General features: G+C 39.2%; 1 protein-coding gene across 1 annotated transcript; it reads left to right on the forward strand.

Moving 5' to 3' along the window:
- The first annotated feature begins 10,768 nt into the window (after positions 1 to 10,768).
- slc16a1a (solute carrier family 16 member 1a) lies at positions 10,769 to 20,103 on the forward strand. The gene is made up of 5 exons (XM_069691092.1): positions 10,769 to 11,025; positions 15,186 to 15,454; positions 17,827 to 17,970; positions 18,161 to 18,934; positions 19,042 to 20,103. Exons 2-5 carry the CDS (start codon positions 15,238 to 15,240, stop codon positions 19,275 to 19,277), a joined length of 1,371 nt encoding a protein of 456 aa, XP_069547193.1. The 5' UTR covers positions 10,769 to 11,025; positions 15,186 to 15,237; the 3' UTR covers positions 19,278 to 20,103.
- The last annotated feature ends 515 nt before the right edge of the window (positions 20,104 to 20,618 follow it).

The raw sequence follows: 20,618 nt of genomic DNA on the forward strand, positions 1-20,618 counted from the left end.
CAGTCTGTTGGCCACGCAGAGGGGGAAATAATGAAGGAAATTTAAATGTTGTGCTGGAGTTATGTGCTCGTTCCAACCTCGACTGAAGCTGGGGCCCGAGCCAAACAGTCTCGTGGTGTAACAGTGCTCTTGTCTCTCAAATTTTATCACTCAATAGACCTGCCATCTGGCCAGTCTCAGAGGTGCAGAGACACACTGATCCAAAATAGAAGCAGTAATAGAAAAGGTCAGACACTGAGTCAAGGTATCTGTAAAATTACTCTCTTGGCATTGCACCGTAACACAGTGACAGATTTAGTACACGTCTTTAATGTCTATTCTATACAGTGGAGGAATATGCTTTGGTCACAAATGAGGGTATTTGTTTTTATTGCCAGTAATAATAATAACATTAATGCCTGTATCTCCTCGATAATCACCTGTTCCATGTCCTTGATATTTAAAATAATTGAAGGGAACATCGTGAAATTGCCTCTTAAAAAGGATTTGATTTGGACCCGAGCCAGAGCGGCAAGGCCAGAAATAGCAGAAGATAAACCTGCTGATGCACGTTTTCCTCCATCACAAATCCTCTTGATTACCCCACTCTTGTATGTTTTGTGTGAATGATTTATGGGGGCTAGATCAGTGGCTCTGTCATTCAAAAATGGATCTATCCTAACCTCTCTCGATGAAGGCATGCTCAGGCTCCAAAACCCTGATCTATGGTACTGCAGCAGGAATTGACCCTCATCGGATAAACCGCTCCAAATTGCCTCCCTGATATATTGCTGGCCCTTGTTACCGCTCTCCCCCCTGTCAATTTTCTCCATTCCCCTCAAGGTCAGCTCTCTGTGCTGTTGGACAAAGTAGCAGAACAGCTCTCCTGTTACCGCCTGCCCGCCGCACATCCAGCTCTCCAGCCCTCGAGCATCCACCCTTCTGCCCCTGTGCTCCAATCACGTTTCAGATACGTTAATGACTACAACCACCTTCCTGCAGAACCACAGGGGTTAGAGGGGAAAGAACATGTTGACAACACAAAATGGCCTCAAATCAAGGAGAATCAAGGTTTAGAAATACTATTAAACCCAAAAGATGTTAAAATAAAATGCCTGTCATACTTTAGAAGATGATACGTTGGGCACTAAAACAAAGCTGTTGACTGACATTTTGTACACTCACCTATCAAACATGATTCTTATAACAACGTCATGCCGCTGTACTGTCACCTCTATTTACGATAAGAGACAACATTTACCTTCGCTCAGCCACAACAAATCCTTGTCAGGTAAACATAGGCTGTGTGCATTTTTATTAAAAGAGACTTATTTTATATAAAGAGTAAGTACCCTGTCATTTTCTTCCTCTGAAGTATTCAACACCAGTAACAACATCAGAAACCAAATCACAGAAAACGTATCAGTAAACATATACTGAACTCATCTTTCTGTCCTCATCTAAACATCAGTCATTTATGATGAAAAAATCAAGTATTAATAACATTTGGGACATTATATATCCCAGAATTAGGCTGTAGGATAATGTACATAGAGACACGATTGAATTTGTAACTAGGAAATAAAATTGTGATTAATTAACTAATTGGTTGATCAACAGAAAAATAAATGACCGCTATTTTTATGTCATTAAAAAAAAAGGCATTCGCTAGCTACAGGAAAAAATTTGACATTTCTGGCTTTTTTTCTCTCTTCTAACAATATTCGTAAACCAGCACTTCTGTTGCTCACTAATTAACATGTTGGATATCAGTTGTTTTATGTACAGATAAAACAACGGACATCTAACATGCTAATTTATGAGATTTAGAGGTGCTTCGAGACAAATTTTGTGACCCTAAGGCAGAGCCAAGCTTGTTGTTTCCTGTCCTGATGTTAATTAAGTTTGGTGGTACCAGCTTTTACATCTACTCTTGGCAAGAAAGCAAATGTGTGTATTTGCCAAATTTTAAAATACTATTGCTGTGCACAGCTCAAATTAAGTGATAATTGAACATGACATGAGCTACCGTTAATAACAGATATTGTAAAACCCAGCATCACGTCAAAGTGTGTAATACACCTGTCACTCCACTACAATATACTGTGTCAGTGTCACGTTTTTGCCTCACCCTGGCAAGAAAAGTTAGATGTGTTCAGTTTTGGTTGCGTATGTCACGGAAGTTGAAAACGTTACACTGTGTAAGTAGCTTACGTATTTCAAAAGAAATCCACATTGCTTCCTCATAGACTTGAACACCAGTCGTCCCAGTATAATTCCAGTGTCTTTTCTGTCCAATCACCCCCGGCCTCCTCCCACATCGACTTTACCTTTCTTTAAGCCTTGTCACATGACCTCCCTCTTCAACGGTCATACACGTAAGTACTTTTCACGCCTAAATGAGACAGCATGTGACACTGACGCGTTATCCTCTTGTGCATTGACGGGCGTATTGCCTGCTTTGGCATGAGACCGGGCTGTATAGTAAGCCTGTAGCGTCCAAATTCCTGAATGTATTGAGTTGAAAAGGAATGCACGATAATAACTACGTGTCATTTGTACAATGACCAATAAAGGCTTTAAAATGGTTCGGCATGAACGTTTCTGCTGATATGGTAGGCTGATAAAATGGTGCTTTAATTAAGAATTAATATGCGACTAAATGCTCGAGGCAATGTACCTGGCGTGAGAGCGCTCTCGTGTCTCTTGCAACATTGTGTTATTGTTTGCAATAATGGCTCCATGTCAGTCTTGTAAGAAGCCAAATCGCATTCCTTCAACACTACAAATGTAATTGCCCAAGTTAAAAATTATTACCCAGATCATAAAACCCACTTTGTAAAGAACAAAGAGAATATGCGCGGTCGTCCATATCAACACCGGCAATCGTCCAAAAGAGTGGGAAAATGTCTGGGAAAAAAAATCCAATATCATGCATCCCTGGAGTGCAATTAATTTATATGTTTGTTTGTAACAGGGAAAATATGTTTTTATTATTTCTTATCAAGTTTTTTTTTCTTTCTTGTTTTAAATGATTAATGATGAAGCCAGAACGTGTTGTTGTCATTGTTGAAAGACAAATACCGATAATTAACAGCAGCATAAAAAGGAACAGGAAACAAAACTCCAAAGAGACCTGTTTGCACTCTCCCACATGTTCGAGCTGCATGATGGGCCGTCAGGGGTCCTCCCATCATTTCCTAAAATGCTGCTCCGTGAAACAATGGGACCCCTGCGATGACGGAACAAGCCCCCCCCCTCCACAGATACTTTATCTGTATACACAGGAACCTGCTCTGCAGTGTTTGATGTATGTTAAATCTGCACCAGCCTGTACATTCCCCATGAAACACACGTTAGATAAACTTATTTCAACTTGTCTTAGCCTTAATATTTTTCTCGAGACGAATCTCTGTGCTTTACGCGTGGGGGTATTTAGATTAGATTAGTTTTTTTTTTTTTTTTTTTTTTTTTAAAGATTAGATGAATCCGTAATGATCCCCATAGGAAAATTGGGTTGTTGTGGCTGCAGGAAATCACTTATAGATAAGAATGGAGCAAGAACAGAGGATGTTAAAGATAGTACAACAATAGAACACAATGAAGATAAAACTATGAATAACTACACATACATGGTCTTTGTTGCTCCATGGATCTAAGTCAGAAACGGGGAATTCATTTTCTTGTAAAATTTCTTTTGATATATTGTAATTCGTCTAATTATTTATAAGTTTGCATTTTATCAGCCAAGTATGAATTCGTCCATATTTCTACCAACCTACCTGTGTGTCCTTGAAGAATAATGTCTCACTGTTGAAGCTGGCACATACCTTCATTATGTCCATACATTCATACACATGTTCCCAAATTATCCACACATCTTTCATATTAAATATTGAAAGCTATCGAAAAGCTTGTGCCAGAGGTAGGCTTATATGTCTACGTGAAAATCACAGATATACTGTCAAACCTCTGTTGCAGGAGTTTTTTCTCAAAGTAGATAATTGCATTGTGTAACACATTCAAATTAATTAAATCCAAATGTACTACAAGCTCCTGACGTGATCATTTTTGCATAAACAGGTGACATTATGCAGTGAGTAGAAGAATTGATTAGATATATAAACTTTTCAGTTAAGAAAACAAGAAAAAGTTTTGAGGTTTAAAGTGTATTCTCTATCTTCGAGGATCATGTTGTAGCTTCCTATCTGAATCACACAATCTTCCTCCTGCAGATGGAGCTGTTTAGATTTTCTTTTTTTTCCTAGACATTTTAAGGAAGTTTTGATTATGTTGGTTTTAAATTTTAGTTTTTTCCAAAGAAAACCGCATTATAGGATAAGAATCTTCAAAACTGCTGCTATGTGAAGCTAAAAACGATTAGCCTGAAAACTATGTTGAATCTCATGCTGCATGCTTCTTCTCAAAAGACTGATAATTAGTGAAAACTGTATAAGAACAATTGGCCTACTTAAAGGAACCCTAAGCACTTTTGACAGCAGTATGAAGCGATGTTTTTTGAATGAGTTTTGTTCAGATTGTGTGTGCTGGTCTACCGCTGGTTTCACACTCTTCTGCTGATTGACAGCTGGTGGCACTAATGTTTAAAAAGGCAGAGCAACGCATCTGCAAAGCAGGTTGATAGATATATTGAAAGGACAATTTGATTTTTGTTTTTGAATACTTCATAATTTAAATGCTTTAAGTGGAAATAATGCATGTAGCACATTTGTTAGACCTCAGGATTTTTTTCTCCACAGGAAAATTTAAATTTAGAGTAAAAACAACCGTATCTGCAAACTTTGTGGTTATAAAAACACAAATTTGTATTTTTAAATGGAAGTAAGAATACAGCTAACATAGACATGGCAGTTGTACAGACTGGTTCAGAGCAAAAGGGGAAATTGAGTTTGTGTTTTTTACTTGAGTGCACATGCCCTCAATTCAACATAACTTATATTGAGCCAAAATTGAGGCCTTTATGTCAGGCAGTATTGTGTAGCCGGATATCTGTCAGCACAAAGGAGTGCTTGAAGTGAGTAAGAGAGTAAGAATATGAGAAAGTATACAGTGTGTATGTGTTTGATGGAGGGGGTGGAGGCTTGTAAACAAACAAAGGATCAAAACAAAGCTTGTGTGACCGAGGTATTTACACTTTAGATTTGTTGCTTCCGATCCTTTCACCTGCCTCTTTTTGTGGCGCCCACTGGTGTGTGTCCCTTTGTACCATGTGTGACTCAAAATCTGCGTGATAACATTGAAATGGGCTCTGACTTGTAACAATGCACTCAAGTACCCCCCAAAACGCTTTGTAATTTGATAAAATACCTCTGTACTGGATGCAGGAGCCCTGGAACAGACAGACCTGTATGCTGGTGTGTTTGTTCACATTAGGATGCACAGTCACCCGCGTGTTACGTCACACAACACAGTACAAATTAGAGAGATTAAATTGTGTTATGGCACAAATGCATTCAGGTGTATCTAGACAATAACTGAGTGTTGTAGCTGTTGTAATCATTATCTGGGATACGCACCACCGAATGTAGACACAGTTGGCTCTTAAGATACATGATCAGCTTCATTTTCAAATTAGTTTGGACACCAGGTTTTTAATCGTACTTTTACGTTGGAAGTTTGAAGATGGGGAAAAGTAATTCAGAATTAGAACTGGTGTCAGTATGAATACCTTGCTTTAAGGTAAGTTAACACTTCCTGTTCGGAAAATTCCTGTTTTTCAACTTGGTGTTATTCCTACTGTGGGTCATGTTAACTGTATTTTGGGACAAGTCACCTAAAACTTCCCAAATAAACTTACAGCAGATATTATCAATATTTTTATATCAACAACTGAGTGCATGACCACTTGTATATGAAAGGAGTCATTAATAGTAACAGTCAGATAATTATCCCTCTATGCAGAACCCTTCATCTTTACAGATCATTTGCTTAACTCATTTTGATTCACTCGCACTGCTATCATCAGTCGTTTTTGCAGCTATTATCAGCAACAACAAAAAAAGCCAAGATAAACTGACTGTGCTGCCTGGTCAGTGCCAAACAGAAGACAAAGACAATGACTCGCCGATGAACATCGAGCATTCAGCAGCTGAAGCGGTGGCAGATAAACCTCAATGACCAAACCAAAGTGCATAGAAACATGACTCCAAATAAAAGTTAATGCTAATGTTGATCTGTATCTGCTGGGTTGTAAGCAACTGCATGCAACGTCAACTTACCACTGTTTTATGTAGGGCTTGTATTTTCTACCCCAATGTAGCTAAAAATCGGTTATTGTAGGTTTAAAGTTTACATAAATAATTCAAAAACACCTGTCATAGACCGTATATAAAAAAATGGACATAGTCTCTGGGTCAGATGAAGTGAAGCCAATGCAGAAGTGCCTTGAAGTGCAATAACACTTGAGGCCAACTAGGGGCTGGTGCCAAAAAACCTCGGACTCCTATCAACTCCCAAACTCAAAAAACTTAAACTTCTCTCATTGCCAATACATTTTTTCCACACGTTGTTATAGTGTATTGAACTAAATTCAGTCCTTCTGATCAGTGTTCTGGTGGCCCTTCCCAAAATAATTCCATAATTATTTAGATATTATGCCTCAAAGAGAGCTATGTTTTGATGGTTTCTCTACTCCCCAGCTTGTCCAAATATGGTCAGATTTGGCTCCAAACATCAAGATGTCGACAGCCAAAATGCCAATCTCAAGCCTTCAAAACAGCAGTTCACAAACCAATGGTCACAGTGGTTTGCTGCTTGAGTCAGACCAAAGGAAATAGAAAAGAGCCCCCTAGTTTAGCCATTTTTGCTCACTGTATCGTGCTTTCATGGTCACAGGCCTCTATTTTCAGATATTTCTTTAAATGTGAAAGTATCTAAATATGTAAAGAAGATGTGACAAATCAGTCAATGCTAACTTTTGGTACTTGACAGTTTTTGATCAGTCGGTATTTTGAGCCAGAAATGCAGCCATAGATGTGTTTGTGATTCCAGTTTGGATAGCCTGAGATAACATAAAACAGACCACACTGTCGGGATGAAAAACTGCAATGTTTCCCAGAAGGATGAGTGTATTGCCTCAAGTCTCAAGGACCTAATAAGTACATTGTATCCTTTAGTAAGCCATTCAAGAGACTAATGTCCTCTGAACTGCTTTCCTGGACAAATGATGGATTGCCGTCGAAGCCAAGAGCTGGACGGACCTTCAGTCACTTTCAGGCTCAGTGTCTCTGTGACTGCGGTGCTTGGCCTCGTTCCACAGTTAGAACATGTGGGCCAAAAACAGTATTTCAGTCCTGGGATGAACAGAGAAACACACACCGCCTGTATGCTGTATGTGGGTGGTGCGGTGAAGGTGTGTGGGGGTAATGGGGTGCAATAGTAGCCTCTTTACACATTGTAACAGCTGAAAATGCTCCTGTCACTGCAACTTGTATGTGTGAGCTAATTGGCTTTTGCTACATTATGCCCTCATGTTGACCTTCATGAAGACCCGGCTTGCTCTCAGTGCAGCAGGCCAGGATTTACTTCACCTTCATCCGTAGCCCTTTGCCTGGCCAACAGGTAATTGGCACCGACTTTTGATCTGTGAGTGACAATTCTGTGGCCCGCAGTAAATAACATCCAGTCTAGTTGAAGCTAAAGGTGATGCGATGGTTATTTTAGTTACACTGCTGGTTTCTAAAATAACCAGCTTTCCAGTACGCTTTTTACGCGCCAGATCGTATTTATTTTGTAGCATTCGAGTTTCGTGCTGCACGCTTCATACTGTAAGCAAAGCATTGCGCTGGAAACCAGGCAAGTTTTTTGAGAAATCAGTGAAGGTAACGAACACTGGTGGTGTATGTTGACTGAGAATGTCCTCGTTTGATGGAGAACATATAGCTCTCACCGAAGTTTATTATAATGTATAGGAGCGGCGTTTCACATAGCTGAGCTAATCAATTTTAATCCCTCTGACAATGAATAAGGTCCTTTACAGAAGTGGTTCCTAAAGCCCAGGCTCTGCACTTCAAAACAGTTTTCAGTCAAGCAGAGAGAAAGTATTATGATTCATTAAGTTGATAATTGAAAAATTATGATTCTCTATGTATTCATCACTTTCTGTAATCATCCAACTACAGACAAGCTGGTTTGAACTAAAGTAGGTCATCATTAAATGGTGTCATAAATCCATCATCTTCATTATTCACCTAGATGCCCCTTATATCCCCCAGACAATCTCTGCTACTTTCTAAAACAGAGAAGTCAACAGTCATGCTTACTTCATGACCAATACGAACAGATGTGTTCACAAGGTTATAAAATAAGCAGAGTTTGAACTTGTTTCGCTAGTTTTTATTATCTCTATTTTTCTGTTACACTGTACAACATACCTTCTCCTTTTTACGTCAGAGTTTAAAGCCTCTTTCACACTGCTGCACTGTTGAAACTTAAAGTATTTTTTTTTCCATGGCTACTGTTTGTGTGACCTGCAGGTTGGTTTAATAGACATAAACCCGTGAGTAATGACCCCCCCCCACACACACACACACACACACACACACACACCACCACCACACACACACACACACACACACACACACACACACACACACACACACACACCCCGAATCCCCCTTTCACAACCTCCCCGCCTGTGTGGTCAGAAACATCTCTGGTTCCTGGCTGCTTGAACAATAGGATTAGAACAATTAGCCTCACTCCCAAGGCAATGGTGGGTTCGACACGTAGACCAGATCTTCTGGGATGAGATGGGAGAGAGGGTGACGTCATTGTGCCCGAGTCTTTGAGTTGAGAGTTGGCTCGCTCAGAGTGTTTCTGCTGATGAGGCGGGCAGGTTCTGTGCTGAGAAGCTGCATGAGAGGAAATGTGATAGTTTCCTCCAAGGGACTGCATTAGGAGACAGTGATAGATATTGTACAGACCGTCACAAAAGATACATTCTGAGAAACAAGAGTAGGAGCATGCCGGGGTGATATGGTTTAATCTGAGAGGCGTTGGAGTCCTTTTGGGATTGAAAGCAGAAATGGCAGCTAACAGTGACTGTGCATGCAAAACAAGCCTACAAATTTACAGCCACGCTAACAGCTCCGAGAGGCCCAGCAGCACTTTGAGCTAAATGCTAATGGACACATTCACCTTGATGTTGTTGTGCGGATTCTTAGCATGATCAATGTTTACCGCATATTCCATTTTAGTTTAGTGCGTTAAAATGCTAAATAACACCAAGCAACAAGTACAACTGAAGCTGGGATTGACATTAGTTTTACAGATAAGTAAAGTATTGGACACATTTTCTCCGAATGAAAAGCGTTAGTGAATCAAAGCAATCCTGGTTTGATATTCAAGCACTTGTCAAGAAAAACAAAACACAAAAGCATCAACATCATACCGGCACAAGAGGAAAAGCCAATGAATCTTTAGTTCTCCAATTCTTTGTCTTGTAATGTTTAATGGGGGGTGATACGCTGCCTCGAATTCCTGTAATTTGTTTAAAACCCTGGACCATCCAAAAAGTGCTTTCACACCAAGCCAGCCACACATTGATTCAGGTTGATCCGGACTGACAACATCTCTTTCTGTCTGACCAAATTTTGTTTTTTAGTTCCTTTGATCAAGACCGTGGTCTGAGGCACCTTTAACACCTGCTATTTTGGTTTAGACCAACCTGAAAAGTTCGAAGATCTGGAGCAAAAAGGGTAAGTTTGAAAGCACCCGTAGAGGTTATTTGAACTCCTTTTCTGGGAATCATAATCAGTCTGTCAAGTAGATGGTGACATACTTCAGTGAATAAGTAAAAACTCTTATCATTTGGGAACCATGAATTTTTAAACAAAATGTCATGGCAATCTATTAAATAGCAGCAAAGCCGCTGATGTGACTCAAAAACAAAAAGGAGGCAATTAGAGTTTTAACAAAAGGAACCTGTGATTAGAATTCGAAAATATGATTTCAGAGGAAGTGTCAGATTGCATGAATGCATAAGCCTGCCTGCCTGCCTGCCTGTGTATGTGTTTGTGCGTGTGTGCATACATATCAATGCTTTTGTCCCAAATCCATTTCCATTCTTCACACACTGCACTTGTGAATAAACGTCAGCCCAGGAGAAAACACTGAATCGTAGGTGTTGTTCCATTGCATCCTCTGTTTGAAAAGCAATAAAAGCATTGGAGCAGAAAAAATTAAAATAAAACAAACAACAGAAAAGATCGTAACAAAGAGAAATAATGTTCCAAGGGTGTCAAGAATTTAGAGGCACTTTACAAGTATGTTTCAATAACCTCCTGCACTCAGGCCTTTCCTGTCCTAAGCCCTGATACAGAATCATGAATAGCTCCTCAGGGAGTTTGGGAGAAAGGCTCAACCAGGACTGACCCCTGAAGTTTTCCAAAGTCTTTCTTTCAGGTGGTTCAGGAAAACAATGCCTGATACGAAGTCAAATCATTTTTATTATAGTTGAAACCTCCAATATCCAATTGAATTGCAGTGATAAATCAGCTAAAACAGGAAATCAGCAATTCGTAATGCATCTTATCTCTTAGAGTGCAGACCCTATTTGATATCCTCTTAGTCCACACAGACTATAGTGCTGAGCAGTGAATTACTCTGACCTTGTGTGTGAGCTCAGCACATGACAGAGGGGTGGAGAAAGCATTGTCGGGGCATGACATTAAGTCTCGCACAGCCAATAAGAAGTTGCCTGACCTCTCCATTTAGCACCATAGTGTCCACATGGTCCAGCTGTTTGATCTCGGCACTGAGTCCACTCAAGTTTACTTTATCCAGTGAAACAGATGTAGTGTGGCGCCGAGGTGCCCCTGGCAACTTTTGGACTGTCATAGTGGCTGGAGACCCATAGATCCCTTCTGGAGTATCTGTGAAACATATGCAGTGGCTTTTTTTTTTTGTATTTCATACATATTCAAAGTCGCTCTGTCCCATTCAATGATGTCTGCACTGTGTTAACGTGCCTCCAAGACTTTATCTGCAGAGCTCATCTGTCCCCGTCCAAGAGCTCCTGCCAAGGTAAGATGCTTGACACTATGTACATTTAATATTTGCCAGTCTTCACTTTAGAAAATAATTACTTGCATAAGTAGACCAATTTCGGCTGGATATTCATGAAAAATGTATTTCTTTGTCAGGGTTATAACAATCCTTATTATGTGAGTGTGCAATTTCCCTGAGCAAATATTTAACACACTCATCTCATCTATAATTAATCAGACAAACTCACTAGGTCTAATAAGTGCTATTAGAAACACGGGGTCACAGGAGGCCTAAAGCATGGCTGCAGGGAGAATTAATGAAAACTCCTTTGCTTGAAGCACCAAAATTTACCCAGACATGTTAAATCTTGTGTTATTTCAATATAATTTAAGCTACTTGAATCCTGTCAACCTATCTAATTTGACCATTTAATTAATTATTGTTTAGTCAAACAAAAACATAAACCCTAAATCAACAAGCTAAAGAGAAGTTAGACAGGATCCATAGAGGCGGGCCCTTTGAATTGTATTTCTATTTGATTAGCAGCTTGATATATCAAACTTAGTCACATTAATTTTAAATACATTAGTTAGGAAAATTCAGCCTCGTCACTTAAGCATGAACCCCAACTCCTGTTGTAGCTCTACTCATGTCTCCACTTTGTGCTGGAATGTGTATGTTGTTGAGTGGCACATTGAGGCCACCCACTTTGACTGCTTTATTTAGACCTTTACAGTGTAAGAGGGGTTAACCTTCATGCTTCTGCCCCTTATTTCTTTCTTCTACTTATAGCCTAAATGAATGGACGCTGCAGTTTTTATGGAGTTTTTTTTTATACTTTTGCTCACCAGTTTAGAGTCAAGTGATCAATCCTCGGTATGAAATTATCTGTTTTATTCATTATTTCTGCAGTTTTGCCATTTTATCTGGGGGGTGCTGTCTGTCTTAGTTCGTTCCTCCATTCATCATCTAATGTCAACCAATGAATTTTTCATTGTTTAAAAATACAGACAACGCTGTGTCTGCCGCAGGAAAGAACATTTCCCCAGCATACTGTCCTAGTTGAGAGGCAGCCTGGTGGATGTGTGGCATCTGCTTTCACAGTGAAAATCTTTTGACTGACCTCTCTTGTAATTTTGCAGACTTTTCATTTTCATGGTGGGAAAAGTGACCGTGGTAAAGGGAAAACCAGAGCGAAAGTGATTACACATGGTTCGGGTTTAAAGAAGTAATTTTATGTGAGATATGTCACTTACGTCACATCGTTCACATAACGTACGTTATGTTAGCTAAATAACTTTTGTTTTATTACTTCTGTTCCTCAAAGGAAATCCCTTTTGACTTTTGCTTTATCAAAAATGAATTTTTCACATGAAAAATTGTCACTTTTGTCACTCTTTGTACTTCATCACATGACCGCCTTCTTCCACCGTGGTCATACATGCATGTACTTTCCATGCAAAAACAAAGCAAAACGTGACACTTACACGCTTTCCTCCAGTGGATTGATGGGTGTGTTACACACTTTGAGATCGGACTGTGAATTCAACACCAGTGTCAAGTAAAAGTGTCATCAGTAGAAATATCTGAGAAGAATCTACTCACAACAATAACAAGGAATGTTTGTTGTTTCAAGGTATAAAGTTTTACATTAAAACCTTTATGAAGAAATGAAAGCAAAAATCCTAATTGTACAAATTGTTGGGAAAAAAAATGTTTTTAATTAGACTGATGGTGTCCCAAGTTGAGACAGACTGTAGGTCTTTTGAAATATTGCAGCATCGTATCCACTTTAATGTGAAATGTGTGTTACATGAAGCTGCAGGTATTTAACATCAATCGATATGGAACCTTCTAAGGAGTTGGAAACATTCCTGATAAAACTGGAGACAACACATTAAAAAAGAGAGTCACTTATGAGACAATGAGCATTTCGTGTGAATAGTTTATTATGTATGTGTAATACACTTGCTCGCTCTCACTCTGAGAGTGAGATGTAGGGGTCACCATCAAAGAATAGAGCTGCAGTAAGACATAAGGAGAAATGGCACCACCATCAAGAAATTGCTCCACCATTTGACTCTCCTCAAAAGCACCAATTGTCTTTTTTTTTTTACATTTCCGTTTATGTTAGAAACAGCAGATATGTCTCTGTCATTTTTCAGAGTACTTTTACTCAAAGCATCACACACCTCCTTCATGCTGAACTATGGTATCTTTATATATCCGTTTTATACATTTAATCAGTTTCACCCAAGAGGCTCATATCTAATTCTTCCAAGTGGCCCACAATGAATGAATAAGAGAGAAACTTTAAGTTCTTATTTCTCTTCCACTACCTATCGCATCTGTCGGAAAATGCAGGGGACACATTTACAGCTGCACAGCAGCAACTAAAATCCCAGCTCAATAACAAAAGTTCTTTAATACATTAAATATTCACTACTTGCTGTACACAACTGGCTTATCCAATACATTTTCTGAGCACTAAACCAATTCATCAACCAAATCAAGTCCTCCTTGGCTGAAAAACACTATATCATCACCCACTCTAGAGCCCAGAGCTATTGAGCAGTGTGAATTCAACCTGTATTCATGGTCTAATCAATGTTCTCGCTGGATAGTCTCCCCTGTGTAAACACTACAGTAAGTTGTTTGACTCTGCAGATGGACTCTTATTCATCACCTCTAAAATGAAACTGTGAGATCCCAGTGAAATCATGCAGAGAGATGTTCAAAGCAGAGAAAGACCAGCAATGCCATCCTTAATCTAAATCTCTGTTATTGAGTTAGGGAAATATTTTTAGAAAAATCGAGTTTCTTTTCATATACACATCAGATATCAGCAAAGCAGGGCTACTCAAGGGAGCTCAGAGGTCAGTATACAAGGCATGCATTGTATGCCGCATGCAGTGAAACAGGCAAGAGGCCTCCAGAGAGTAGGAAAACCAGTCTGGTGAGTTAGTACTGAGATCAAAAGGCATAAGATAGAAGAAAAAGATAAAGACAGCAGTCAGACAGCAGTTTGCATATATCTTCTACATAGTGAGTACAATAATTGTTTTGTGTCTGTAAATGTGTGATTATGTGAACATGGTGCTTTTGCCTCAGTTTTAAGACTGATTTTGACGTTACCAAGGCACCTTTGAGCAGTCTTGTATCAAATGTTCATGTAAAACCTTCCAGCAACAGGAAAACTTGTATACATCAACCACTCCCTCATTCCTAACTACTAAATTAGATTTACAGCACCAGGTTTTAAAAGTGTGAGAGAAGAGAGAATTTGGGGAACTTAACATAAGATAACACCCATGATTCATTGCTGCGATTGTGAAAAGTTCAAAGAATTACAAGAATTATGAGGATAAGTAATCATAGCTTATTATACATCCTCACAAACTTTATTTGTATGTCACCTTTCATACAAGAAATGCAGCTCAAAGTGCTTTACAGCTATATATGACATACAGTGTTTCACATAAAATGGATATAAAGCAACATTTAAAAATATAGATAAGAAATGAGATGCATGAGAACAGATCAAATGCATAAAATTAAACAATAAAATAAATGATATGCATTTTAAAGGCGCAGTAGTTCAAGTGCCGGCAAGTGCAAGAGAGCTTATTATTGAAAAGTGTTTAAAATATCTTTGCGAATTCAACTAAAAATGTTTTTAATTTGATTTACACTTTTGTATATATTTACGCTCTCTAGATCATCTTTTTTGGGTCCAATTAAATGTCTGTTGATGAAATGATATGTAACCATTTGCAGTCATCCTTAGGAGGGAGCATGTAACAACAACATCTTAAATACAAAAGCAAACTGTTGCTGACTTTTATGATTTACAGATTTGATACCAAAATGTTCAGTTTATGTCAAATGTTTCAAAGCTGAGGGCAAAATATCAAGTTCAACTCAAGATGGTAATTAAAGTGAACAAAGTATCACTAACTATAACATGTACAGGAAATAACAAAATGTTTTTGGCACATTTGTTGATGGATTGATTAGATTTCAAGTCTTTTAACAATCTAACTTATTAAACAGTTAACTTAAGTCAATAAACTGTTTTCAAAATGTTATCCAAAGGTTTTCTGCACCATGAATAATAAACCCCCCAAAAAAAATTTATTACATTTTTATCAACTAATCAAGTAACACTCTTTGTGGCTTTGTTCTCTCCTGAACAGGTTCTCGTATCTGTAAAACGTGTTGATTTGAAGAGGAGTTCTGTGAGGCAAAATGGCGCCTGCCGTCGGTGGTCCTGTGGGCTACACACCACCTGAGGGTGGCTGGGGATGGATGGTGGTGGCCGGGGCCTTCATCTCTATTGGCTTCTCCTACGCATTTCCCAAGTCCATCACTGTCTTCTTCAAAGAGATTGAGGTGATCTTCGATGTGACGAGCAGCCAGGTATCCTGGATCTCCTCCATCATGTTGGCAGTTATGTACGGTGGAGGTGAGCTTCAACCCAGAAATACAAGCAGCTGAGCATGGGTTTGTTAACACTTGACATTTAGCACATCAAGAAGATTTATAGGCTGAATCAATTTCTGGCTCTTAGCACAACTCTAAAAGATTTATTCCTGCAGTGTTAAGTTAAAAGCCAATGCATTGCTTTCTGCTAAAAAAAAAAAAAAAAAAAAAAAAAAAAAACAGACTTACGGTGTTGCCTGTCAGTTTGTCCACACAGAGGCCACAGATTCTCACAATTATAGTGCAAATTAAATCAAACATTTCATACTGCGATAAAACAATACTCTAACTGCTCTATTGAAGTGTTGTTGCAACATTATCAGTCTCTGGAGCACGTGAATAGCTTTTAACCTTGGACACCTGCTGATTGTTTTCCGTTGTGCTTTGAGGGTGGAAGAACCCCCGGGGGTTTCGTTGTGTTCCTGCACTAATGAGATGAATGAGAAGCTGGATGATGTCACACAGGTCTGGTCAGTCAGGTGACGATAAGTCTCAATTCATGTGCTTGATATTCAACACGGAGAGTTCAAAGAATCCCTCCTCGTCCCGCTCGTCTGCTCTGAAATCAAAACACAGCAGCTCTCTTTAGATAAATGCATGAAACTGAAAGAATGACGAGTCAAGCATCTAATCTCAGGGAAGTTTCAGGAAAGTTGCTTTAGTGTGCCAAACTGATGTGAAGTGGAAAATATAACACCATATACAGACTTCCTATCCAGTTAAAATATATTGTTTTTAGATGTTGAACACATTACATCAAAACATACTTACTTATTTTATTTTTGCTACATAAATCCTGTAAAACAAAGTTGCCACATGTCTGTTATTTACTTACAACGGGAGGCTGTTACACGTTAAAGATGTGCAAAACATCACATTAAAGTTCAGCCTTCATTCCTGTATGCCGGAAGTATTGTGTTCCCCGCGAGTGAATCAATGCTGCTTATTGTTCAGCAACACATTCCCTAAACATGCAGCTGCAGAGTGACACGCAGGCAGTAGAAACAGTGATAAGAGGTTATTGAGCTACACTGTAAGAAGATCTGATTGTTCTTAATCTGTCTTTCACTTGGCAGCGTGTTATTTAATACTTTGTATCTAAGGCAACAAATAATGGATCCAAGCTTGTGTTACTTTATCAACTCTTTCTTGTGAGATCTGCTCGTGTCCCAAGTCATGAACTGCAGAGGTCAAGGTATACATGTTCGCTCTTAATCAATGCAAATGTTTAGATGTAAATATGCACAAATGAATGCGAGCTGTGCATGGTAATTAAGTATAGGTGAAGAAATGTTTGTCAGTGCTGTGAGTGGATGACAGCCGAGTCTGTATGTTAAACATTCTGCACACATCAGCAGGAGGAGTTCATTAACGGCCCACCGTTGCGTACCTCTGTACTCCTTCAATTTTTGATTCATTATATTCATAATATTCTACATTGGTTCGTCTCCAACCATTTTATCCTAAGCAACTCTCCCCGCAAAGCAGAAGGAAAGAACTCATTGTTTGTGTGGAGACGGCCTGCATTACAATTTATAAACCCTTTGTCTTACACCGCGCTGGTAAATGAGTCTGGACAACCTCTAAACAAAAACTGTCAGTTTCCATTTAGGTTCATTGGGTAGTGCAGGGATTTGGCAGGAAGGCAGAAGTGTCCTCCATGTGGATCCTCATACTCATTTAGGCTGGTTGTTATAAGTTGTAGATGGAGATGGTGTTTTGCGACCTGAACCCTCGGTGCATTTTAGTCATTTGTCTGCAAGTCATAGTAATTTTCTTGAGCTGATGTTGAATCCTGTATGGATGCATCTTCGCAGATTGATTTATTGTCGCCCCATTCAGTCAGTCCTTCTCTGAAACAAGTGCACCAGGTGCCAAAACTGTCAGAAATGTACAAAAGAAGATTTCAGTTGTTGTTTTAAAGCCCAGCACACACCAGAGCCAAACCCCCCTCCTCAAAACACACACACTAATACCCCCACCCACTTGTCTGTGCTGAGATATTTCTAATAATCATTTCAAATGCATCCGGAGTCCATTTAAAAAGAATTCCCAAACAAATTATTTCTTTGTCAATTTTTATGAATCTCTTTGTCAAATAAATGATTATTTCATCGCAGCTTTCGTGGCTTTTCCGACAAACCGCATTATTAATGGCATGAGAACACATCTACTGCAGTGCAGCACTGACAAAAATGATTGTAGAAGTTGTTTGAATTTGCCGAACCACAGCTGTGGCACCGGAGCCCTCTCGTGGTTGAATGTAGAACTGTGCATGTGACAGGATGGAAACCACCATCTTTCTGCATCTCATATGTGTGTGTGATTATTTGTGCTGTGCTTTTTGTGCTGCAGGTCCTATCAGCAGCATCATGGTTAATAAATATGGGAGTCGTCCTGTTATGATGGCCGGAGGATGCCTGTCTGGACTGGGCCTTGTGGCTGCTTCTTTCTGCAAAACTGTTGAAGCACTGTACTTCTGCATTGGTGTGGTGGGAGGTACCTAATTTTAACTTTCTATATTTTCAAGTTTGGTCATGACTCACCCTTTTTTCTGTTTTTTTTACTGTGCACTGTTGCCACCTAGTGTTCTTCAAAAATAAGAACCCCAATAAATACCTTGATCTCCAAACACTCAAATCTTTTTTTTTTTTTATACACTTAAAAAATGTTTGATTGATTCTTTCAGGTTTGGGACTGGCCTTCAACCTGAATCCTGCTCTCACTATGATTGGAAAGTATTTCTACAACAAGCGACCTATTGCTAACGGGATCGCCATGGCTGGCAGCCCTGTCTTTCTCTCCACCCTGGCTCCTCTTAACACCTGGCTCTTTGACAAGTTTGGCTGGAGAGGAAGTTTTTTGATCCTGGGTGGCCTGCTCTTCAATTGTTGTGTTGCTGGTTCCCTCATGCGGCCCATAGGACCGAAACCCAAACCTCCAGAGAAGACGACCGAGAGGAGGACTGTGGTGCAGACCATCAACAGCTTCATCGACCTCTCTTTGTTCAAGCACCGTGGCTTTTTGCTCTACATTATGGGCAACATTATCATGTTTTTTGGTCTCTTTACACCGCTGGTGTTCCTCTCTAATTATGCCAAGAGTAAAGACATCCCTAAAGACAAGGCAGCTTTCTTACTGTCTGTGCTGGCGATTGTTGACATGGTGGCCCGGCCCTCAATGGGTATGGTGGCCAACACCAAGTGGGTCCGGCCCAGAATACAATACTTCTTCGCTGCCTCAGTGCTTTACAACGGTGTGTGTCACGTTCTAGCTCCGATATCAGTAGACTACAAGGGCTTTATTATTTATGCCATCTTCTTTGGGTTTGCTTTTGGCTGGCTGAGCTCAGTGCTTTTTGAGACCTTGATGGATCTTGTGGGAGCCCAGCGCTTCTCCAGTGCTGTTGGGCTGGTGACCATTGTGGAGTGTGGCCCAGTCTTGTTAGGACCCCCACTGCTTGGTGAGTATAGCATTCACCTAACAACTAATACTTTTTTTTTTCTGTGTAGTTTACCAAAGTAAAATGTTGCAACAAAAAATGAAATGCGACTCTATTTGTCTTCACAGGAAAGTTCAAAGACATCTACCATGACTACAGGTACACGTACCAGGCCTGTGGGATCCTCCTTATTGTCTCCAGTGTCTTCCTGTTTGCTGGAATGGGACTCAACTATCGCCTGCTGGACAAAGAGAAAAAAGAAGAAGAGAGGAGGGGCAGGGTGGGAATAAGAGAACAAAAGTCCAACAGGGACAATGCTGCCAGAGAGGTGGCAGAGGCGAAGAGCACGGAGGACACCGTCTAATGTTCTGCACCGTGTCAGCTTACGTTTTCCTTCATTTTAGTGCTGTCAGTGAGGTGGATTTTCATGAAAAATAAATGCCTCTGTGAAACAGGCCACATCAACATTCCTCTTCTGTTTCATAATGCAATGTTTTTGAAGACAGTCATAGAAATGATAGCCTCACTTGCAATTCCATGTCAAATATTAACACGTATTAAAGCTCTTCAAACTTTAATAAACAACCCACATTAAATACCTCTTATATTCTTAACAAGACTGATAGATGTGTCTGGAAGACTATTCAAGTTTGCTCAGCCTTTTATGTCACTTAAAAGAAATTATGGCATTTCTTTAGTCAGGTAATATCACTTTAGCTCCCATGTATTTTTATTGCTGCACATTACATAGATATATATAGAGTATTTTACTCTTCTAAAATGTACCATCAAATAATTAATGTTAATTTTACTACTGAAGTACTTTATTTTTCCCTGTCAATGTGCACATTGACAGTATGCGCCCACTTTGCTCGCTCCACTATCTCTCAAACACAAGACTTTTTCCTCTTTACAAGGACTTGACGCCACAATGCAAATTTTGAAGGTTTGCAATTATCCCAATTTTTTTTTTTGCCATTATAACAGTTTATTCCATAAATGTATTCATACTAATTCTTAATATCTTTTCAAAACATGTTTTTCGGTCGATTTTTTTTTTAGTATGCATGAAGTCAATTATATATGTTTTTCTGAGGTCAGTAAAAGCTTGCGCATAGCCCTATGCATTAACATGATAGGAAAATGTGCCACTGACTGCAAGTTAAAAAACTGTGTGCATATATATATACATATATGGAACACATATCAGGAAGTCAAATAAATGGCCAGTTGACAAGAATATAAAAGTCCACTGTGTTCTCTTACTCATCAAACTGAGAGATTAGCTCTGCTCTGAAAATATATAGGTTTTTTTTTCAAGGAATCCAAAATGCAATGTGTTTTTTTGTGATTAGATCAAATGGAGGCATTTGTGACACATGTATATTAAGATAAATGCCTCTGCAGCACTACATCGGTTTATCTAATTGTGTTCCTCCTCATACAATGCAAAGTCAATTAGAACATTGGCCAGACAGTAATAACCTCTGATTATTTTTCACGGGTTAAACACTGTAATTTTAACATGTGCCAAACTGATTATGTCGTGTTGATGCTTTCCAAGTTACCAATTAGTGTGACATTGTTTTTTTCTCATAAAATAATGACATTCACCCAAAATTCATAACACCTAACACTTTTTGTCCCTTGTCTAATTAGTCTATCTCTTGCTTAATGAGACCTAATGTCAAGTAATTGGAAGACA

This window comes from Brachyistius frenatus, unplaced genomic scaffold (assembly GCF_029030835.1).
Source record: "Brachyistius frenatus isolate BFR_SWC_R1_liver_20210118 unplaced genomic scaffold, ASM2903083v1 Contig_10, whole genome shotgun sequence".
NCBI lineage: Eukaryota > Metazoa > Chordata > Actinopteri > Embiotocidae > Brachyistius > Brachyistius frenatus.

Coding starts and splice junctions, on each gene's coding strand:
- slc16a1a (XM_069691092.1), top strand. CDS start 15,238: ATGGCGCCTGCCGTCGGTGGTCCTGTGGGCTACACACCACCTGAGGGT. Junction 17,971..18,160: donor CTGCATTGGTGTGGTGGGAG/GTACCTAATTTT, acceptor TGATTCTTTCAG/GTTTGGGACTGGCCTTCAAC. Junction 18,935..19,041: donor GTTAGGACCCCCACTGCTTG/GTGAGTATAGCA, acceptor TTGTCTTCACAG/GAAAGTTCAAAGACATCTAC.